The following is a 16,600-nucleotide window of genomic DNA, read 5'->3' on the forward strand; positions in this document are numbered from 1 at the left end:
ATTTGAAACTGGGATTCATAAGCAGAGATGGCAGTATTCTGTTTTTGGCAACACCTCAGTCTTTTACAAGGACAAAATTGTTCACAATCTCAAGGAATACAGAGAACTTTGAACTGCACAAGTCACTACCCTGCTTGTACGTGCAGGAAGGGAAAAAAAGTAGAAGTTTTTTCTTTTTAAAAACTGACAGTCAAACATTCATACAAAGCTAGAGTATTGGCAAAGTTCATAGAGGAACATGGAGTACAGAACCCTTCAGATGCAAAGGAGCGTATAATGGAGGTATTCCACCAAAATGATGCCTTATTTTACTAATCTAGTAATTTACTGAATCTCTATCAAGTCTTCTATGTCAGATCATCCTTCATAAACTCTTTCTTTGAAAAAGTAAGGGCCATACAGAGAAAAAGGCCCAATGGCTGTTCCTTATGCTTTCTCATCTGGGATATGTGTTGACCATGCATGTTCCCACTAGGAAGAGGTGGTGTCCAGACCGAGTGCTCGGCTGCAGGGGAGAAGCTGGACTCTTCCAGCTCCATCACCTTTTCTCACACACACATCCCCTTTCTATACAGGTGGTCACCTTCCCTTCCATTATCACTCATGGCTGGGAAGAAGTAGGAGATAGAGGAAATGCAATATGCACTTCCATTTGGTGGGTTCCCCTCTCCCTATAGCTGAATCTTGCTATAATCTAGCTCCCACTACTTTCACTCTTCTTCTCCAAGGTTTTTCCTTTCCCCCACATCAATTACAATCTACAATCTCCTTAAAAAATGTTAAAATTAGTTCTTAAAGCTTAGCTTAACCACTAACTCTCCTATGAAAATTCATTTCTTTCATATCCTGTATTTCAGTTTTATGTGGACACATGGCAGCATTTATCATACTCCTGCAAAGTTTTATAGTTAGGTTGAAAGAACTAAAAACAATCGATAGACCATGGGCTTCAATATTTGCTAGCATAATAGGCAGGGCTATCTCCCCACTGTCTCAATTTTCTTTAGCATCCCACGCTTCTATGAGGCAAATGATTAAAATGTCATTTAAATCTCTTCCACTGATCTACTGTGTTTCTAGAGTATTAGTTTCCAAGTGGCTTACAATTGCCGTATTTTTCCATTTCAGTTATTTTCTTCATCCTCCTCTTTTGCGACATGGGATTAAGGAATCACTCCAGAGCCAATACAGTTGTAAGAGTCTGCTTGTTTAGTGAAACACCTCCAGCTGCCCCTGTTTAGCTGAGCATTGCTCCAGCCCTCTATTCTCCTCCAGTCTGAGAAGTTAAACTGCCTAAATGTACAAGTGGCTACACTCCTCTAAAAGCAGGCATGACAATGAATGAATGCTGCTTTTCAGCTAGTGCAATGCCAAGCAAGACCTTTCCTTTTTATGTTTACTAAGACATCTTTGCAGATATGGGAAGTGTTTTCTGTAAGAAGTTAGGAAGACTGAAGATAGGAAGCACATAGGTGGAAGGGGAAAGAACCTGCTACATAGAGATATACGGAAAGAAAGGAAATGACACAATGCTGTTATCTTCTTCCTCAGAAAGCTTCCACAGCATGTTTATAGTGAGGCTACACAAGGGAAACTGTACTCCAACCCCTGAAAAAATGAAACCACAATTCTTTAAATACAGAAAAAAGTGGGAATCAGGGAACTCTTGTTTTAGAAAGCAGCCAGATATTGAAAGGTACTGAGAGAATGAAATAGTGTTAGGATGCAGAGATGCCATGGTCACATTTTCCCTCAGAGTTAATATTTAGTATTTAAGTGGAGAAATTAAATTAATCCAGATAAACATGGTTCGTCCTCTTCGGTCCTACTGGCTTTCTTTTCAAAGAAAATACAGGGTCTTAAAGTTAACTTCTCCTGAAAAAAATCTGTCCAATATTTTTTAAAGGTCAAATATTTCAATGACTCCTAAAAAGTATTAGACTTCAAAACAATTCGTTCCATTGTGTTCAAATTTGGAGGGTTAAGAAAAGCCCAAGTTTTACTGCATGTCCCACTTTGTAAAATCACTATTTGAAAAGAATTAGCCACACATACAAGTCCAGTGGATCCACTATTCAAGAGTCTGGGCTGATTTAAAACATTCTTAGCAAATGACTCTCTAACAAAGTATGATATTTAACTGTCACATATAAATGTTAATTTCACATACTAACAGTAATCTAAAAAGTATTCAGAAGAGAAAAGTAGGATACTTCCAGGACCATTCAATTTGACTGCACAGAAAGAAACTGAAGTGCATGCTTGCCCCTGAGGAAGAGGCTGACTAGTTATGTCACAGAGTAGACAGAGTAGAAGGATGTCAACTTTAATTCTGAAGTTTCTTTTTTTATGGTATGCATCTTAAAATTTGACTGCCTTTTACACTTCTACATCTTCAAAATGTAGCCTTCACTGGAGTTTTAGAGCCACAGAAGGCTTTTCCCCCCTCCAGAAAAGTGAATAGGGCAATAGTCAGGGAATGCACCTGAGACAGGCAAGGATTCACTTCACGACAGGACGAGCTGATCTGTCTACCTCAGGCAGATGTGTTACTCTAAGGCTGGTCACTAGTCTGGCCAGGGCAGTAGTATCTCTCCTGGACCACACCCCAAGCACTGTGAAAGGACTGGGCTTTTTCTTGATGCAAAAGGGGAAAACTTAAGAAGTCTCAAAAGGTATTTAGGAATAGGAAAATTGCTCCCAACAGCCTCAAGAGTATTTAGCCTGTAGCCAAACAGGCCAAATCTCAAACAAGATCTCAGTCTTGCTGCAGAACACTTACTGAACATTCACCCTTGCTGCAGTTCCTTCAGTGGTTCCTTTGTGTCTTTTATAACAGAGCTTGAAAACTTTTGTGTATGAGTTTCCTTAAGGAACCACTTGCTCAGTCTATTTTACAGCATACAAACTTCAGTAAATAAAATAGCATTAGATTTCTCACTCTGTTTACAGATGCCACATTTGTCTTGACAGATGCTTAATGTAAGACAGAAAGACCAGATCAGAGCTGGTCAGACTCACAGGAGATTCTAGGCAAGGAGGAAAAAAAAAAAAAAACCAAAAAACAACAAAAAAAAGCCTCTGAAGAAGAGACTGTTGCAGAAAATTTCCAAATTTATTCATTTTCTGACAGGAAAAATGAGTATTTCCAGTTTATTATAAGGAACTCTTTATTTCCACATATAAAAAAAGTGAACATTTTTGGATCACATAATTTTTTCCATTTAATCTTATTTACAGAAGACATCATTTCTCAAACCAGCCAAATAATCTGACCCTTCCTGGGAAGTGGTCTGCAAAATATACCATAAGCGGAAAAGGCTGCTCTTGAATTTATACAGTCCTTCTGCTTTCATTATCATAAAGTTGTCAGAAAGGAAAATGCCTGGTTTCTTTTGCAGTATGCACCACATCCAAACTGCCTTTCATGCTTTTTACTTGAAACAGAAAAAGAATGAGTTTTTGCTTCCATGGACTTCTGAAAGTTTTGTTGTTAGTTTTCTTTAAGAATAAAAATTCTGAATAGTTAGTGATTCCAAAAGAGATATTTTGAAGCCCAAGTATTGAATCTTCTGTAAGTGTGCATATAGAAATTTCTTTATTATTTTGATTACATACTATTGTTGCTTTTTTCATTTTTTTCCCCTCCCTCACTCTTGCAGCTATTCTCAATCCATATCAAAGATTCTTGTGTCAGTGACAGGCTTTATGCCTATTTTATTTTCGCTTTCTCTGTCTTGAAAAAGCAGTAAAAAGAAACCATTTTTGACAAACTACCTATTATACAAAGAGGTTGCATGGGCTACCACTGAATTTCAAATAATTTTTGATCTTTATAATGTCTGGATACTTACATCTTGAGTTGAATTGACCACAACTGCAATCAAGAGCTGGCTACATAAATCCACAAAGATTAACACAAAAGGATTGCCTCACAGAGAGGCTCATATCCAGAGCACAGTACTACAGAGTTTCTTATTCCAGCTCATGAAATGTGTTTGTTTCTATCCCTATCCAACACACTCAAGGCAGTAGCACAGTTATTGGTAACTAACAGCCTTCAGGCTGTAGCAATTGGAAAAATGAGATATAGCTCTCAAATATTTTGAACATTGGTATTCTTAACAGTTTGGTAATCACACTGTTTTTACTCATACTGTGTTGTCCATTAAAAATCCATGTCCTGTTTTAAGATACCTAAACAAGTTTGAAATGAGATTTCTGCAAGATTTCACTTTTTTGTACTCTTAGTATTTCTCAAGCTCTTCAAGTTTTATTTTTGCAAAGTTTTGCTGCCAGAGTTCTTTGCTATACCAGTTTCGGCATGCTAAAAATTACTTTTTCCTTCAGCTTTAAACTACTCACCCCCATAGACACTCAGAGCATCTATCCAGGCTTGTCCTGTATGTCTAATACAATTTACCCATCTATATGTTTAATCATCAAATATAACTATTATATCAAGATTTAACTCTAACATTTGGCATAGACTCCCCCGAAACATTCGATAGCTTAATGCATACTGAAACAAAGTCCTAGAACCTATATTTACCCATTCAAAGGACATATCTCTAATGTGGGTTTTGATCCGATTCCAATCGGATGGTTTTTTACTACAACAAAAAAAAACATGAATTAATAGAAAAATTCAGATGTACATAAAGATTTCCAAGAAAATAAAGGAAAATATATACAAAAATACCAGACAAAAAACACAGCATCTCACACCATTTCATTGTACACACTCATGCATCTGTCATAGCATACAGTGCTCCTGAATGATTATAGGTAAAGTGTCAGGCCTGGATGAGACTACAAGGAAAGAAGGAAATATTGCACCATTTTTCCCCTTCCAAGACAGGAAATGTATAATGTCTCCAACTATGTTCTTGTATACTTCATGGCAACGCCTTGATCCCTGAAGGAGTACACTTTGATTCTCTTCACCATTCCCACCTGTGCACCCAAGAGGAAGAGCATTTTTAGAGACGAATATTGTCAGTGCATCACTAGACTACAGATAAGCAGCAGGAAGAATGGGAGGCCAGAACTGTGAAAGCTAATTTAAAAGCTGTGGTTGCAAAAAGCAGCATATAGAGGAGGCTTGAGGATGCCTGATACTGTGCACTGGCATGACTCAAACGTTTAGCTGTATCACACCAACACACACAAGAGGAAAACAGTCTCTTTGCTCCCTGGAGACTGATCTGCATTAGCATCACCCTAAAAGCCATTTATTTCCTTCAAAATCTTGACTGACCCTATAAAGAAACAAATGGAATATGGCCTTAGGGGAATTAGTACCTTTTTGTTTTGCATCTGTGGTGATCAGTGGGATCTGCCGTTACCAAGACCATGTGCTACAAGTATACACCACTGAGCACCTTGGGTTGGAAGGCACTGTAGGGTTAAAAACAAAAACAAAATTAAACCAAAAATAAAACCCCAAACCCCACAAAAATAACTAACTTAAATAATGCTTAAGATGAAGTTATCAAATACAGGAGTCAGATATTCTTTAACTATCCAAAAGCCTTTCACAACATATTGCTAACAGTAAGAATTGTTACTGTATTTCATCCTTCTAGACATCAGATTACTCTACCAGACATCCCACTCACACATACATGTGACAGTAAAGAGCAATTAGCAGTGGCAAGGTAGGAGTTGCAGACCAAAAATCCTCAAAGAGTAGAAGTGGTGTGTTATGATGTGGTTTAACTTGGATCTTCCAGTTTTTGTTTAAGCAACATGCTGTACAAGGAACTGTACTGTTTACAACAGAATAAGCTTTTCTCTACCAATTTTCTAGCATTTTAAAATGTGTAATAGGAACAAGAAAGGGAAGGGGGGGGATTATGGAGAAAGGTCATGAACAACAGTTGACATACAAATAATTTTTCCACTCTGCTTCTATCCCCCTTCTCTCCTCCTGCCCTTTGCAAAAGAACATTTAAAACTAAAAATATTTTCTTCCCATGGAAAAGCCTGCACATGTCAGTATTCTCTCTATCACTCCGATCTCCAGATAGTCTTACTTTGAACACAAACAGCACACCAATCATTCTACTGTAATGTCAGTAAGCATTAGAGCCCCCAAAGCACATAGTAATAAAAGAAAGTCCATGGAACCCTCACTTCAAGTCCTCTCTAGAGAGAAAATTCTTTAAGAGATGCACCTCAGCAATGACTGCCAAGATTATCCAGGGAGAAAAACATAGTAAGGTCTCAAATTTAAAGGCTTCCTATTGAATACTCATGAATAAAACCCTAAATGCAAAGGGCCTAGTGACTGAACTGATATATTTCATGTGAACAGCTGCCTCCTTTTAAAGAACAGAAGTTCATGAAACATTTTTAAACCTATTTTAGAAAGCAATGCCACCATGGAATCATTGCCAGATGCCTCTATAAAATTTGCCAAACTACAGCCAATGTTTTGTCAGCATGTATTAAAAGTATTTTTTTTTCTTAAAAATGTAGTCTTCTCAGTCCTGTGTGTTTTCCAATATACATGGGAACTAGTTTTACTAAGTGGAACACAGGCACAAGTGTTACTTCTATCTCATGTACCTGTGACCTAGTTACTGACATGAAGCTATGTTAAACATAGCTGTCAAAAGAAATTTACTCCATATGCAGTACTTGCTTAATAGAACTTCTCTTTGGTAAAATACAACAACAGAAATAAAAATTTTAAATAAATCCCTCTTGATATAATTACACAAAGCAAGCTACGTGTTAAAATATTTTAGTGGTGCTTATAATCAGCTTCTACTGTTCAAGCCGAAAGCAAATCTGTGCAACACTATATGAAGTCATACTTTGGTCACAGCCAAAACAAAAATACTATTCTTTGAGAACACATACGTGTATCCCATATTGAATTAATTGAATAAACTACAAATAAAAGCAATGTCCTGCCAAAATCCTATTATGAGGCAAATGTACTAGCAATTCTTTTCAGCAGCTCTGATCTCCAACTCAGAAAAACAGCCAAGACCGCAACAATATGTAAACAATTGTATTAAGCTTTAAAAGAGAAAATTTAAAAATCAGCGTGCAGAAAACTAGATGCTTTCTGTAAGTAAAAAATATATACAGTCCATGTTTAGCCTTGTAAATACCAACCTTTCTTGTTGTCGTATCCCAAATCCAAAGCATGTAGCACATCTCCTTTGACCATGCATTTTATGCGAGAAAAGCATATATGGAACAGCATTTGAGAAACAAACACAGTAAAAAGATCCAAGTGTGCATGTTAAACTCTTCTCAAATAGAATAAAATTAACAGATTCAGTGCACTGCATTGAGCTTTTGCAGTGAATTTGTTTCCAAGGAAACCAATAGCTGCAGATGTTTTCCCATATAACAGAGAAAGAAAATTCAGCAGTGAGATTTTTCCTTACTTGCAAAGCAGGTTTCTTCAGCATAAATGTGTGAATAAAATACTGATCACTGATAAACTATCAGTCAACCTCTGTTAGAAGACTAGAACTGTGTTTAAAATAAATAAATAAAAGCTTACTCTACACACAATCTTACTAAACAGATGCTGCTAAATGCTACCTTTGAATGTTTTCCTATTTATCCTCTTTCAGCCTGCGCTCCCAAAGTGACCTGCCTCTCCTGCTTTGCTACCTCAAAAAAGCATGGAAAAAACCCACCCTGTATCAGGGATTTTCATCCTAAAAGATGCTCCAACAGCTGGCAATATTCCAGCTTCCACAGAACAACGCTGTCTTACAGAGGCTACAGAAATGCCTATTCTTACCAAATGTCATAGCTTTGCAAGCTTGTATCATACCATAGGGGTATTATCACTGTCACTGACATGATTTACATTTCTTAGGATGAGGGTATTGAATACATATATTTAGTAAAACCATAAAAAGGAGGCATGTTTGAAAAGTCACTTTCCTTCTAGTTCTTCCACAGGGCATTAATTTTGTAACTCAAAGTTACATTTATAGACAATGATTACTTTTTTTCATTTACACAGCAGGTTCCCAATCTGCTATTTATTAATGAAAACATTATGAACACTGCATTTATTTATTGATTGATTTTTTTTAAAGTTAGACCTCTCCTCTGTGTTAAATTCAGGAATATTTACAGTGTCTTCCGAACTTTGAAAGCTTGTTTCCCTTGTCCTCTTTCAATGTTATTGATTCAACAGCAACATCTGCTGGGCAAGAAGGGACAATATTCAGTTTCTGTAAACAGTTAAACAGCCAGGCACAGAAGCAGAAATATTTGTGGTGTACATTTCTAGGTACTTTTGCAGAGTCACTGCCAAAACAGAATTTCTAAAAGGAGCAAAAGTTTCAAATATGTATTTGTTCTCAACTCACCTGTCCAAAAAGAAAACAAACCCAACAAAAATATGGATAAAGGAATAGCAGTGACTTATGGTTGCTATTTGGAGATCACATATATGTTACATCTTCTAGGAATCTTAGATACATTGGGCTAAGAGACCCAGTAGATAAGAATTTTAGGGTCACAAGCACAAGTTGAAGTAGGTCCTGTTAACTCTGCTGCAAAAGTATTCACACAACCTTCAAATTTATGCAATAAAGAGGTTTGCTATATGCCCTTCTGCTCTTTGAATCTGTTTTCCCTCTTCATTAAACAATTATGCATATTTAAGAAAAAGAGCAAAAAACAGTGACTAATAACCAGCCAAATCATACCAAGCAAAAGTTTTTGAGAAGGTCATGGAGAACAAGCTGATTGTTGTGAATCTGTTAAAGGCTGAAGGCCAGGATCCCGAAGGACTTTGGCATTATAATGGCCAGCATTTGCCTTGCATTACAGAATCCAATGGTCAGACCTAGGTGTCTAAATTCCTCAAGCAGAGCATAAGAAGATTCGGGAGATATTCAACAATGAAGAGGGCTACACTTAAGCAAGCCAAAGACAATGACAGAAGGATAGCTCAAATCCTTTCCTCTTCCCAGTCCTTTGCAGAGACTGATATTTAATCTACCTGCTAGAAGACACACATCATTATCAGGATTCACAATCAAAGTCCTCACCTGGCTTTACATATCCATGCAATTTCTTCTTCCAAAGACAGCCATCTTCTAAAATGCAGTCAGATAAGAACAGGATCTCTACTCCAAGCTCTGATTATGCACCACACGTCAAGCAATTATTTATTGGATGTATAAATACTACTGGCAGCAGAGAGCAAAACCCAAGACACTCATAAATTAGGGCCTTACTCAGTAGGAAGGGAATCAAATTTCCCTTCATTTCTACCCTCTCTGTTCCAGTGAATCTTGACTCCCCTAAGGAAGGTAGATACAGCATCTTCACCCAGCAAGAGCCTGGGGTCTGGTCAGCTGGGCATTCACTCAGCCCTCCAGGCTAAGGAAGAAATTGAGTGGAGACTTCTTTGGGGACAAGTGCTCCAACCACTCAGTTACTGGGTATGTGGAGAGCGTCAATACCTCTGTATCTAGCCTGAATAAAGTTGACCACTCTACCTTGTGAGGAGCTCAGTGAGGGGTGTACCAGCCCAAGATGCTCAGCAGCATGATAAATGCCAAACTGTAGACAGCCTCCTCAAGAAGGCAGCAGGTCCAGGCAAAAATCAAGGGCCTAAAGCACCTCTAGATACCTCGATCATCACCAAAGGAATTATGAAGCAAATCTGAGGGTCACCCTCTTGAACTTCATCACCTAAGTATCTTAAATCCCCCTTTAGTCTGCTATGGGTATTTTCTGGACTTCTGAACATTGTTGCTGGTCTCTCCTGCCATTTGCCGATTAACATCTTCCTTAGAAGTGCAGTGTACAAAAGCAAACCCAGCACCCAGCTGGGGCTTTACCAGTTTGTAAAACAGGAAAATAATCTGCTTGCTCTCTTTGAGGCCATTATGGCTGCACACACTTATTCCATTATAATACTTTCCAGAATCTCATGTATAGTCTTTTTAGGTAAATATGTTTTCCTGCTGAGAAAAGAGCAGGAAAGATCAATTTATGTGAAATGAAGTATGCCACAGTATACTATACCATAAATTACACTATTGTACAGAGCTGGAACTATGAAAAAGTATACAATAGTACGGAGATGGAACAGCAAACTTCTATGAAATATACTGAAGTATATTACAGTATACTAAATCTAGGTTCTAAAATGAAGGTTTCTTTCCTCAAAACAAGCAATAATAGGGAGAAAAAGTAAAAAAACTTCCTTAATACTGCAAAAATGTGCTATCACATGTATTTTTCCCCTATTCCTCTGACTGCAAGATCTACCTATGTGGAAGAAGAAGCTTCCAGGAGAAAGCTTTCCTCAGCACGCAGTGTTAGTGAGGAGCACTTCAGACAGCATTAAGAGAGTCAACTTTGATTTTGGGCCCACCTGCCTTGTCCCCATCAGATTTTTTTGGAAAGTCCTGACAGCACGATGGAGAGGCCCAATACCTTATCTGCACATAATCCACTGTCATGCATGTATCTATACACCTTGCTGGAAATAGTAGCTACTAGCAAGACTTCCTGTTTTTTCAAGGACCTGTTCCTCACCTCCCAGAAACATCCGTGGAAAGAATATTGACATAGTTCCTCCGGAACCTTTTGGAGAGGTCTCCTTGGAGCAGTTTAATTCTAGGCAGCTTATTTTCCACTGCTTCTTTCCCCAAAAGAAATACTCCATCCATTATTTTCAGTGTAGCTGTTCTTCCTAAGATGATTCTTGAATGGAAGTCATACATGCAGCAGGGTTATCACAGAGCCTCCTCCCCCTCCACACATTTACTAATTAACGAAAGTACATTTCCCCAGGTAAGCCTTTGCAAAACAGACCACAAATTTGACAGCAATAAGCTGTTAATTCAACAGACTCCAGATGCAATACCTACTTTGTTTTTCCCCCTTTGTCTAAGAAAAATTGTTTAGTAATTGTCAATGGAAAATATATTTATCTGTTCAGCAATTAGGTTAGATGACATTTTAAAATTACAAGCAATAACCTAATTATGTAAAACAAACTAGTTTTCAAGAATCACAATTTTTCTAATGTACCTTGCAATCAATAAATAGCCTTAAACTGATCTGATAAGCTGAGCTGAGAAAATAAAACTATTCGCTAAGTAACTTAAATTGCATATCCAAATTAAATAAACTCTCTTTAGCCTCCAGCAATTGAAGAAAAAAACCCACCCCATCTTTAGCTGGAGGAAAAGCCTTTTCTTTGACAGCTGGCTATTTAACCAATTCTATTCAATTCTAAAATAATGTAGTCGTAAAATAATGTAGTCACAAGCTTCTGCATCTCCATGGCCTTTGAAGCAAGTGCCTAAACCAGCACTTTTTCTGCCATTGCGAAATAGGAGGCAAGAAGCTAGGAAGAACTTTAAACTTGCTGTGTGACTTCTCTTCATTCCAGGGAGGTAGGTACATTTGAGGCATGACCTGTCCAAGGTCAGGTATTACCCTGTCGGAAGACTCAGTCAGTTTCCATAATGGAATTTGTTTTTCCTCCTCTTTAGATATTATATTCAGCAGATTTACAAAGGTATCCACTGCCCAAAGATACCAAAAAATGGAATTTACAGAATGCCTAAACAGGTTAGGCATGCAACTTCTACTGAATTTCAATTACACTTCTGCTTAGGCACTTTTCCAGTTTCTTTGGAGCCACCTGAGGCACCAAAAGCACAAACATACTTATGTCAAGCATTAAACAGAATTGACAGAGCTTTCCTACTTTAGTTTCAGAAAGTATCTAATGTTTTGCCCTGTAAGGGGAATATCTGAGAAACTGAAGCATGATTTAAATCAAAAGAGAAAGTTGCACTGCATTCAGAGATATCACAAAGGCTATTAATTTCCATAATAACTTACTACTGCTTTCTCTTCTGATTAAAAGGTCATATAGTGCATTTAGATCAAACAAAAGACTTACAACTACATATAATATTAAAACATGGAAACCTCTAAGAAAGTTGTACTAATTTTTACTAGCTTAATATTGTTAGAGAATAATTTCATACCTCACTATGCAATATAAAATGACACTAAGAAAACAAAATTGTGATTTCTTAAGAGATTTAGGATATAATTTGTAACATATTCATAGCACAAGCGGTAGATGCTAAATCCTTCTGACAACTAAGAGGTCTTTTACTACCCTAATGGTTCTGCTTAAGGTGATCTTAAGGTCGGGTCATAAGGTGTAAGAGGCAGATACTGCAGTATTTAAGTATACACAAAAGAATTCACTAATGACTTACTAAGGATGGACACTACAAACTTATTTCAGACACCATTCAGTCACTTTTGCTCTAGGTCACTTCTGACATTCACAATGATGTCAAGGTTTTTGTTTGTTTGTTTTAACCCTTAATTTTGGATTAAGTAAGCAAATGTGTTGTGAGGGATCTCTCCATACACTTCGGAAATTCTTCTGAAGCCAGAAGTGACAAGATCTTTTTTCAAAAAAAGATTTAAAAGCCTCAATGAAGTTTATGAATTGAGGGTGTCCCCAGGCCAAGTTTAAAAGTGTTTCTCTTTTGCTAGTTCTATACTGAATCATTCACTTTTACCAGTGTCAACACTTCCTGCAAAGGTATCAGAAACAACTCCAAATTTCAGTTTACATGCATCATCTCTTGACATGAACACGTGCTGAACGCTACTCTGAGCAAAGCGGGTACAGCGTCCCTGCTGACTTCATCTTAAAAAAAAATCCTTGCTTCTTTGTAAAACTTATTGGTGGTAACTGCATTTGCCTCCTCTTGAAAAGGGGCTCTCCCAGCACTGAAGAGACAGTAAAATGCAGGTAAGGCAGTGAAGGGACAAGAGGCAGAACTTCAGCTGTAGCTCCCAGGTTTACATGCCCCCCTGCCATGCTTTCTGAAGAGCAAAAGATTCTCTAGGGAATGGGGGAATGGAAGGCGGGGGGGGGGGGGGGGGGGAGGGAAACAACCACAAACTTATCTAGTTACCGAGAGCAAGGAGTGATTTCAGACCACACTGCTTCCAGACAATTTAACTGTTTTTTTAAAAAGCCTCATTCTTTCTCTGATGCTCCCACTGAGACAGGAAAACAGCAGCTGAACTGAAAATCCACAAAGTGTGGCACTGGGGCAGGGGCTTTTAATTTTACTGCTTACGTTACAGAAATACCTCTCCATAGCTCATTTCTAGCTGGCAATGCCTTTTTCCACTAATGGACACTTCCTGCTCTAACTTCTTGAACTGAATGCTGCTAGCTAAAGAGGAAGTTATTTTTATATATTCCATATTTGCTGTAATTCCCAGAAAAGAGGGAATTAGAGAAAGATGTTTAATATTAAATTCATTTAAGAGGCTGATTAACCTGCATAGCTTATAAGTCTTAGAGAAAAATCCTGACAAGTCTCCTACCGGTTTTAAACAAGCAGGGATTTCATTGCTCTATTACTTGAAGCAGCAACACAATAGAGATGAGGTTTGCCATGCAAACATTCTCTTTTCCATGTTATTTGAATCAGCTTTAAACATGTCTCTTTTTGAGGAGTTAAACTCCTAAGAATTTGCCAAATTCCTTTAATAAAAATTAATTTTTATTTAAAGGGGCACCTTTAACTTAAAAAAATACAAAAACATTTGCATGTACAGATATGCTCAGACTGATACCAGTCATACAGCCAGTAAAGGAACAGACCTGTAAAGAGACATACTTCCACATTACGCTATGCAAATAGCCTAGAATATTAAGAAATGCTAACTCCACTTACTGTACACACATAATATAGGCTATATCTTATACGGACATACTTCACATCAATCAAACTACTTGTGTCAACCAGAATATTCAACATGGATATATATCCAAGAGCTCTCACAGTAAAATCCAGCCAGTCCTTTAGTGACAACTGCCACCAAGCAGGCAAGAGAAGAGCATAGCAGAACAAAGCCTTAATACTTTTCTCTGCAAATGCATGTTACTTCTAGCTCTATGTTCAAAAAAAGAAAATAAATTCTGAGTTTCACCTTTAGCATTATAACAGATACCACCAGTGCCAGCAGTAACTCTCAGCTCTATGCCAGAGCACATATCACTCTAAGTGGCTTGTGTATTACAACTCAGGGATTCCTGTCCTCGTTTGTTTCTGAAGGCAAGAAAGGTCATGGTCTATTTAGCATCTGCGTGGACATGTTCAGAAGTTTGCAAAGCCATCTCTGTTCCACAGAAGATGTACCAACTTTAATCAGATTATAGGACGATGGTTTGTCATTCATATGAGAAAGAAGTCTTTTTGCTGCTGCACAGAGCTGCGTACAAAATTCTAACGCAGAAGTCTTAGGTTGCATCAGAAGTTTTGGGCTTAACTTGATATTTTACAATTTTTTGAGTATGCAGTCTCATCAGCAACACCTGCTTTGATATTTATAACCTAGTTTTCAACACATACCTGCTGGCTGTATTAACCTAGCTTATAATTAATCCTTGAGAAAGCTTTTTATCAAGTTGTTACTTGAGGTATGGTATAATGGACACAGCCTTGCAAAAAAAAGAAAAACCCAAAAACAAAAAAACCAACACCAACACCCCAAAAACCAACACCCCAAAAACCAACAAAAAAAATCCAAGCGAGATATCAAGTATGATAAAGCTTCTTGGAGAACATAAAACAGCTCTGATATGCAATGTATTGTGGAAGTTTTTTGGTTAAGTTGAGGATTTCTCCCCCCAGAATTTCGTGTATTAATCCTGTCACTTTTTTAGCTACTGACAGAAGCAGCTGGTAAGATAAAATTTTAAATTTACTATTTTTTAGTTATGATTTTAAACTAGTTGAATTTGTAGATATCAAGAAACAGAATGGAGTTAATCCAAACACCATTAGCTATTGTTATTCTGAATAAAGTCACTTAATTTAAAAAAGTATAATTACAATAATAATAAAGCCTACAATGTTTCCCTGGTACATTACTATTTCAGGGATGAAAAAAGAAGAAAAAAAAAAGTAACTGAAATGTTACTTTTACTGAAATGTTACAACATTTATCCTGTTGTGACTAGTGTCAATGAGGAACTAATGACCTGAGAGTTTAACTGGAGTTACCAGGATGTGCAAGTATTTGAGAGACTTCCCTCCCCCCCACCTTCGTTGTTCTTCTCTGATGCAGGTGATAAGCTATCAGTGGTTTTGACAACATAACTTGACCAAAGAGCTCCAGACTGTGCTGTTCTAGCAGGTGTAATTCAATCAAAGATGACGGTTTCAGTAATGCCATTCAGTAATGCCTAAAAGATGTTTGTGCATGGAAAACAATGTCATTTAACATTTTTAAGTGATACCACGCAGATTTCTTTCTAAGAGCATGTGAATCTAACAGATGAGCATTTCAAGTGCCAGTGAATACAACGGCTGATGACTTGTTTTACAACCCTGTTACAATTGGCATATCAGACACTCATTCAGCTGCCTTTTCAGTTGCCTTGTAATTTTTCATGTAAAAATCTTAACAATTGTGTAAAATGGTAATAGGAAGCCCATTTTCTAATTTTATGCAGATATTTTCCACTCCTCAAGGATGTCTTCTCACCTAAGTTTGGACCAGGGAGATGTCAGACTTTGTAATGAGCAATCGCTTTAATTCTTCTTTATCCCTCAAAACCTAGGCAGAATGATAGTCTCCTCTCTTTTGTAGGGGCTTTGATTGTAGCACCCTTACTGCTGTTTGCTACAACACCAGCAAATACAGTTCCTGATATGTCACACTAGCAAACCTTCATATTGCAAATCAAGGGATCCCCTCTGCTTCCCTATTGCTTTAGCAGCATGGCAAGAGGCTAAACAAACTATGGAAAGATCAATCTCTAAACAGTTCCAGAAGTGAACAGAGGAGGAAAAAAAGGAAAAAAAAGAAGAGGGTGGCAATTGTTTAAAGGAGACCAAATTCAGAGCAGAAAGGCCCCATGGAAAAAATGATGTTGTTATGTAAACAGGCCTCCAAGCACAGCACTGAAGTCCTATCCAGACCAGGTAGAAGAATGAAGCAAACGACATAAATCCAGTGTTTCTATCACTCCTGTCTGCCTTTTTTTGTTGAACTCCTCCCCCACCCTCCACCCCTTTTTTTAAGGGCTCATGAGTGTCTTCCACATCCATCCCCTCTCCATACTCCTTTTGCTTTCCAGCCTCCTCTGAAGACAAGAGGAGGGGGTGTATTACCTTACACGCTCAGCTAGAAATGAGACAGTACAATACATGACTTTGTCAGACACTGTCATGCTTCTATCTTGGTTACACTCCGATTCAAGACGAATTTTGCATGTTTCCTCATGTATCACTTTCAAGCTAGGTTCTTAAACCTTCCCAGATGCAAACTGTTCTCAAGCAAACATGTAAGCCTCACTGGCACAATATAGCTCTGATCTTAATTAGAGCTCCTGGGAAACATCACTGTAAAAATGCTGCTATTAATATAGTATCAATAGTACGGCAGATGAGTTCCTGGAGAGGGGGAGGGAGAAGAAAAGTTAAAATTTCAGCAACAGCAACATATGTTTTAACTAAGAAGAGCAGCAAGATGCTTTCCATCCCACAGTTATCAGGCTGCATGAGATACTAAAACCCCTCACATTTGC

General features: G+C 37.7%; 1 protein-coding gene across 4 annotated transcripts in view; it reads right to left on the bottom strand.

Annotated features, from left to right (window-relative positions):
- MCF2L (MCF.2 cell line derived transforming sequence like) overlaps positions 1–16,600 on the bottom strand; it is a 167,774-nt gene that overhangs the window by 138,990 nt on the left and 12,184 nt on the right. The window contains exon 1 of one of the 4 annotated variants that reach the window (XM_064503813.1): positions 7,132–7,307. The exons of the other annotated variants lie outside the window; for them this stretch is intronic. Within the exon in view, the coding sequence (XP_064359883.1) occupies positions 7,132–7,222 (91 nt within the window). The 5' untranslated portion in view covers positions 7,223–7,307. Of the gene's footprint in view, positions 1–7,131; positions 7,308–16,600 lie in introns of those variants that run through there. 4 annotated transcript variants of the gene reach the window in all.

The sequence above is a fragment of the Dromaius novaehollandiae genome, chromosome 1 (assembly GCF_036370855.1).
Source record: "Dromaius novaehollandiae isolate bDroNov1 chromosome 1, bDroNov1.hap1, whole genome shotgun sequence".
NCBI lineage: Eukaryota > Metazoa > Chordata > Aves > Casuariiformes > Dromaiidae > Dromaius > Dromaius novaehollandiae.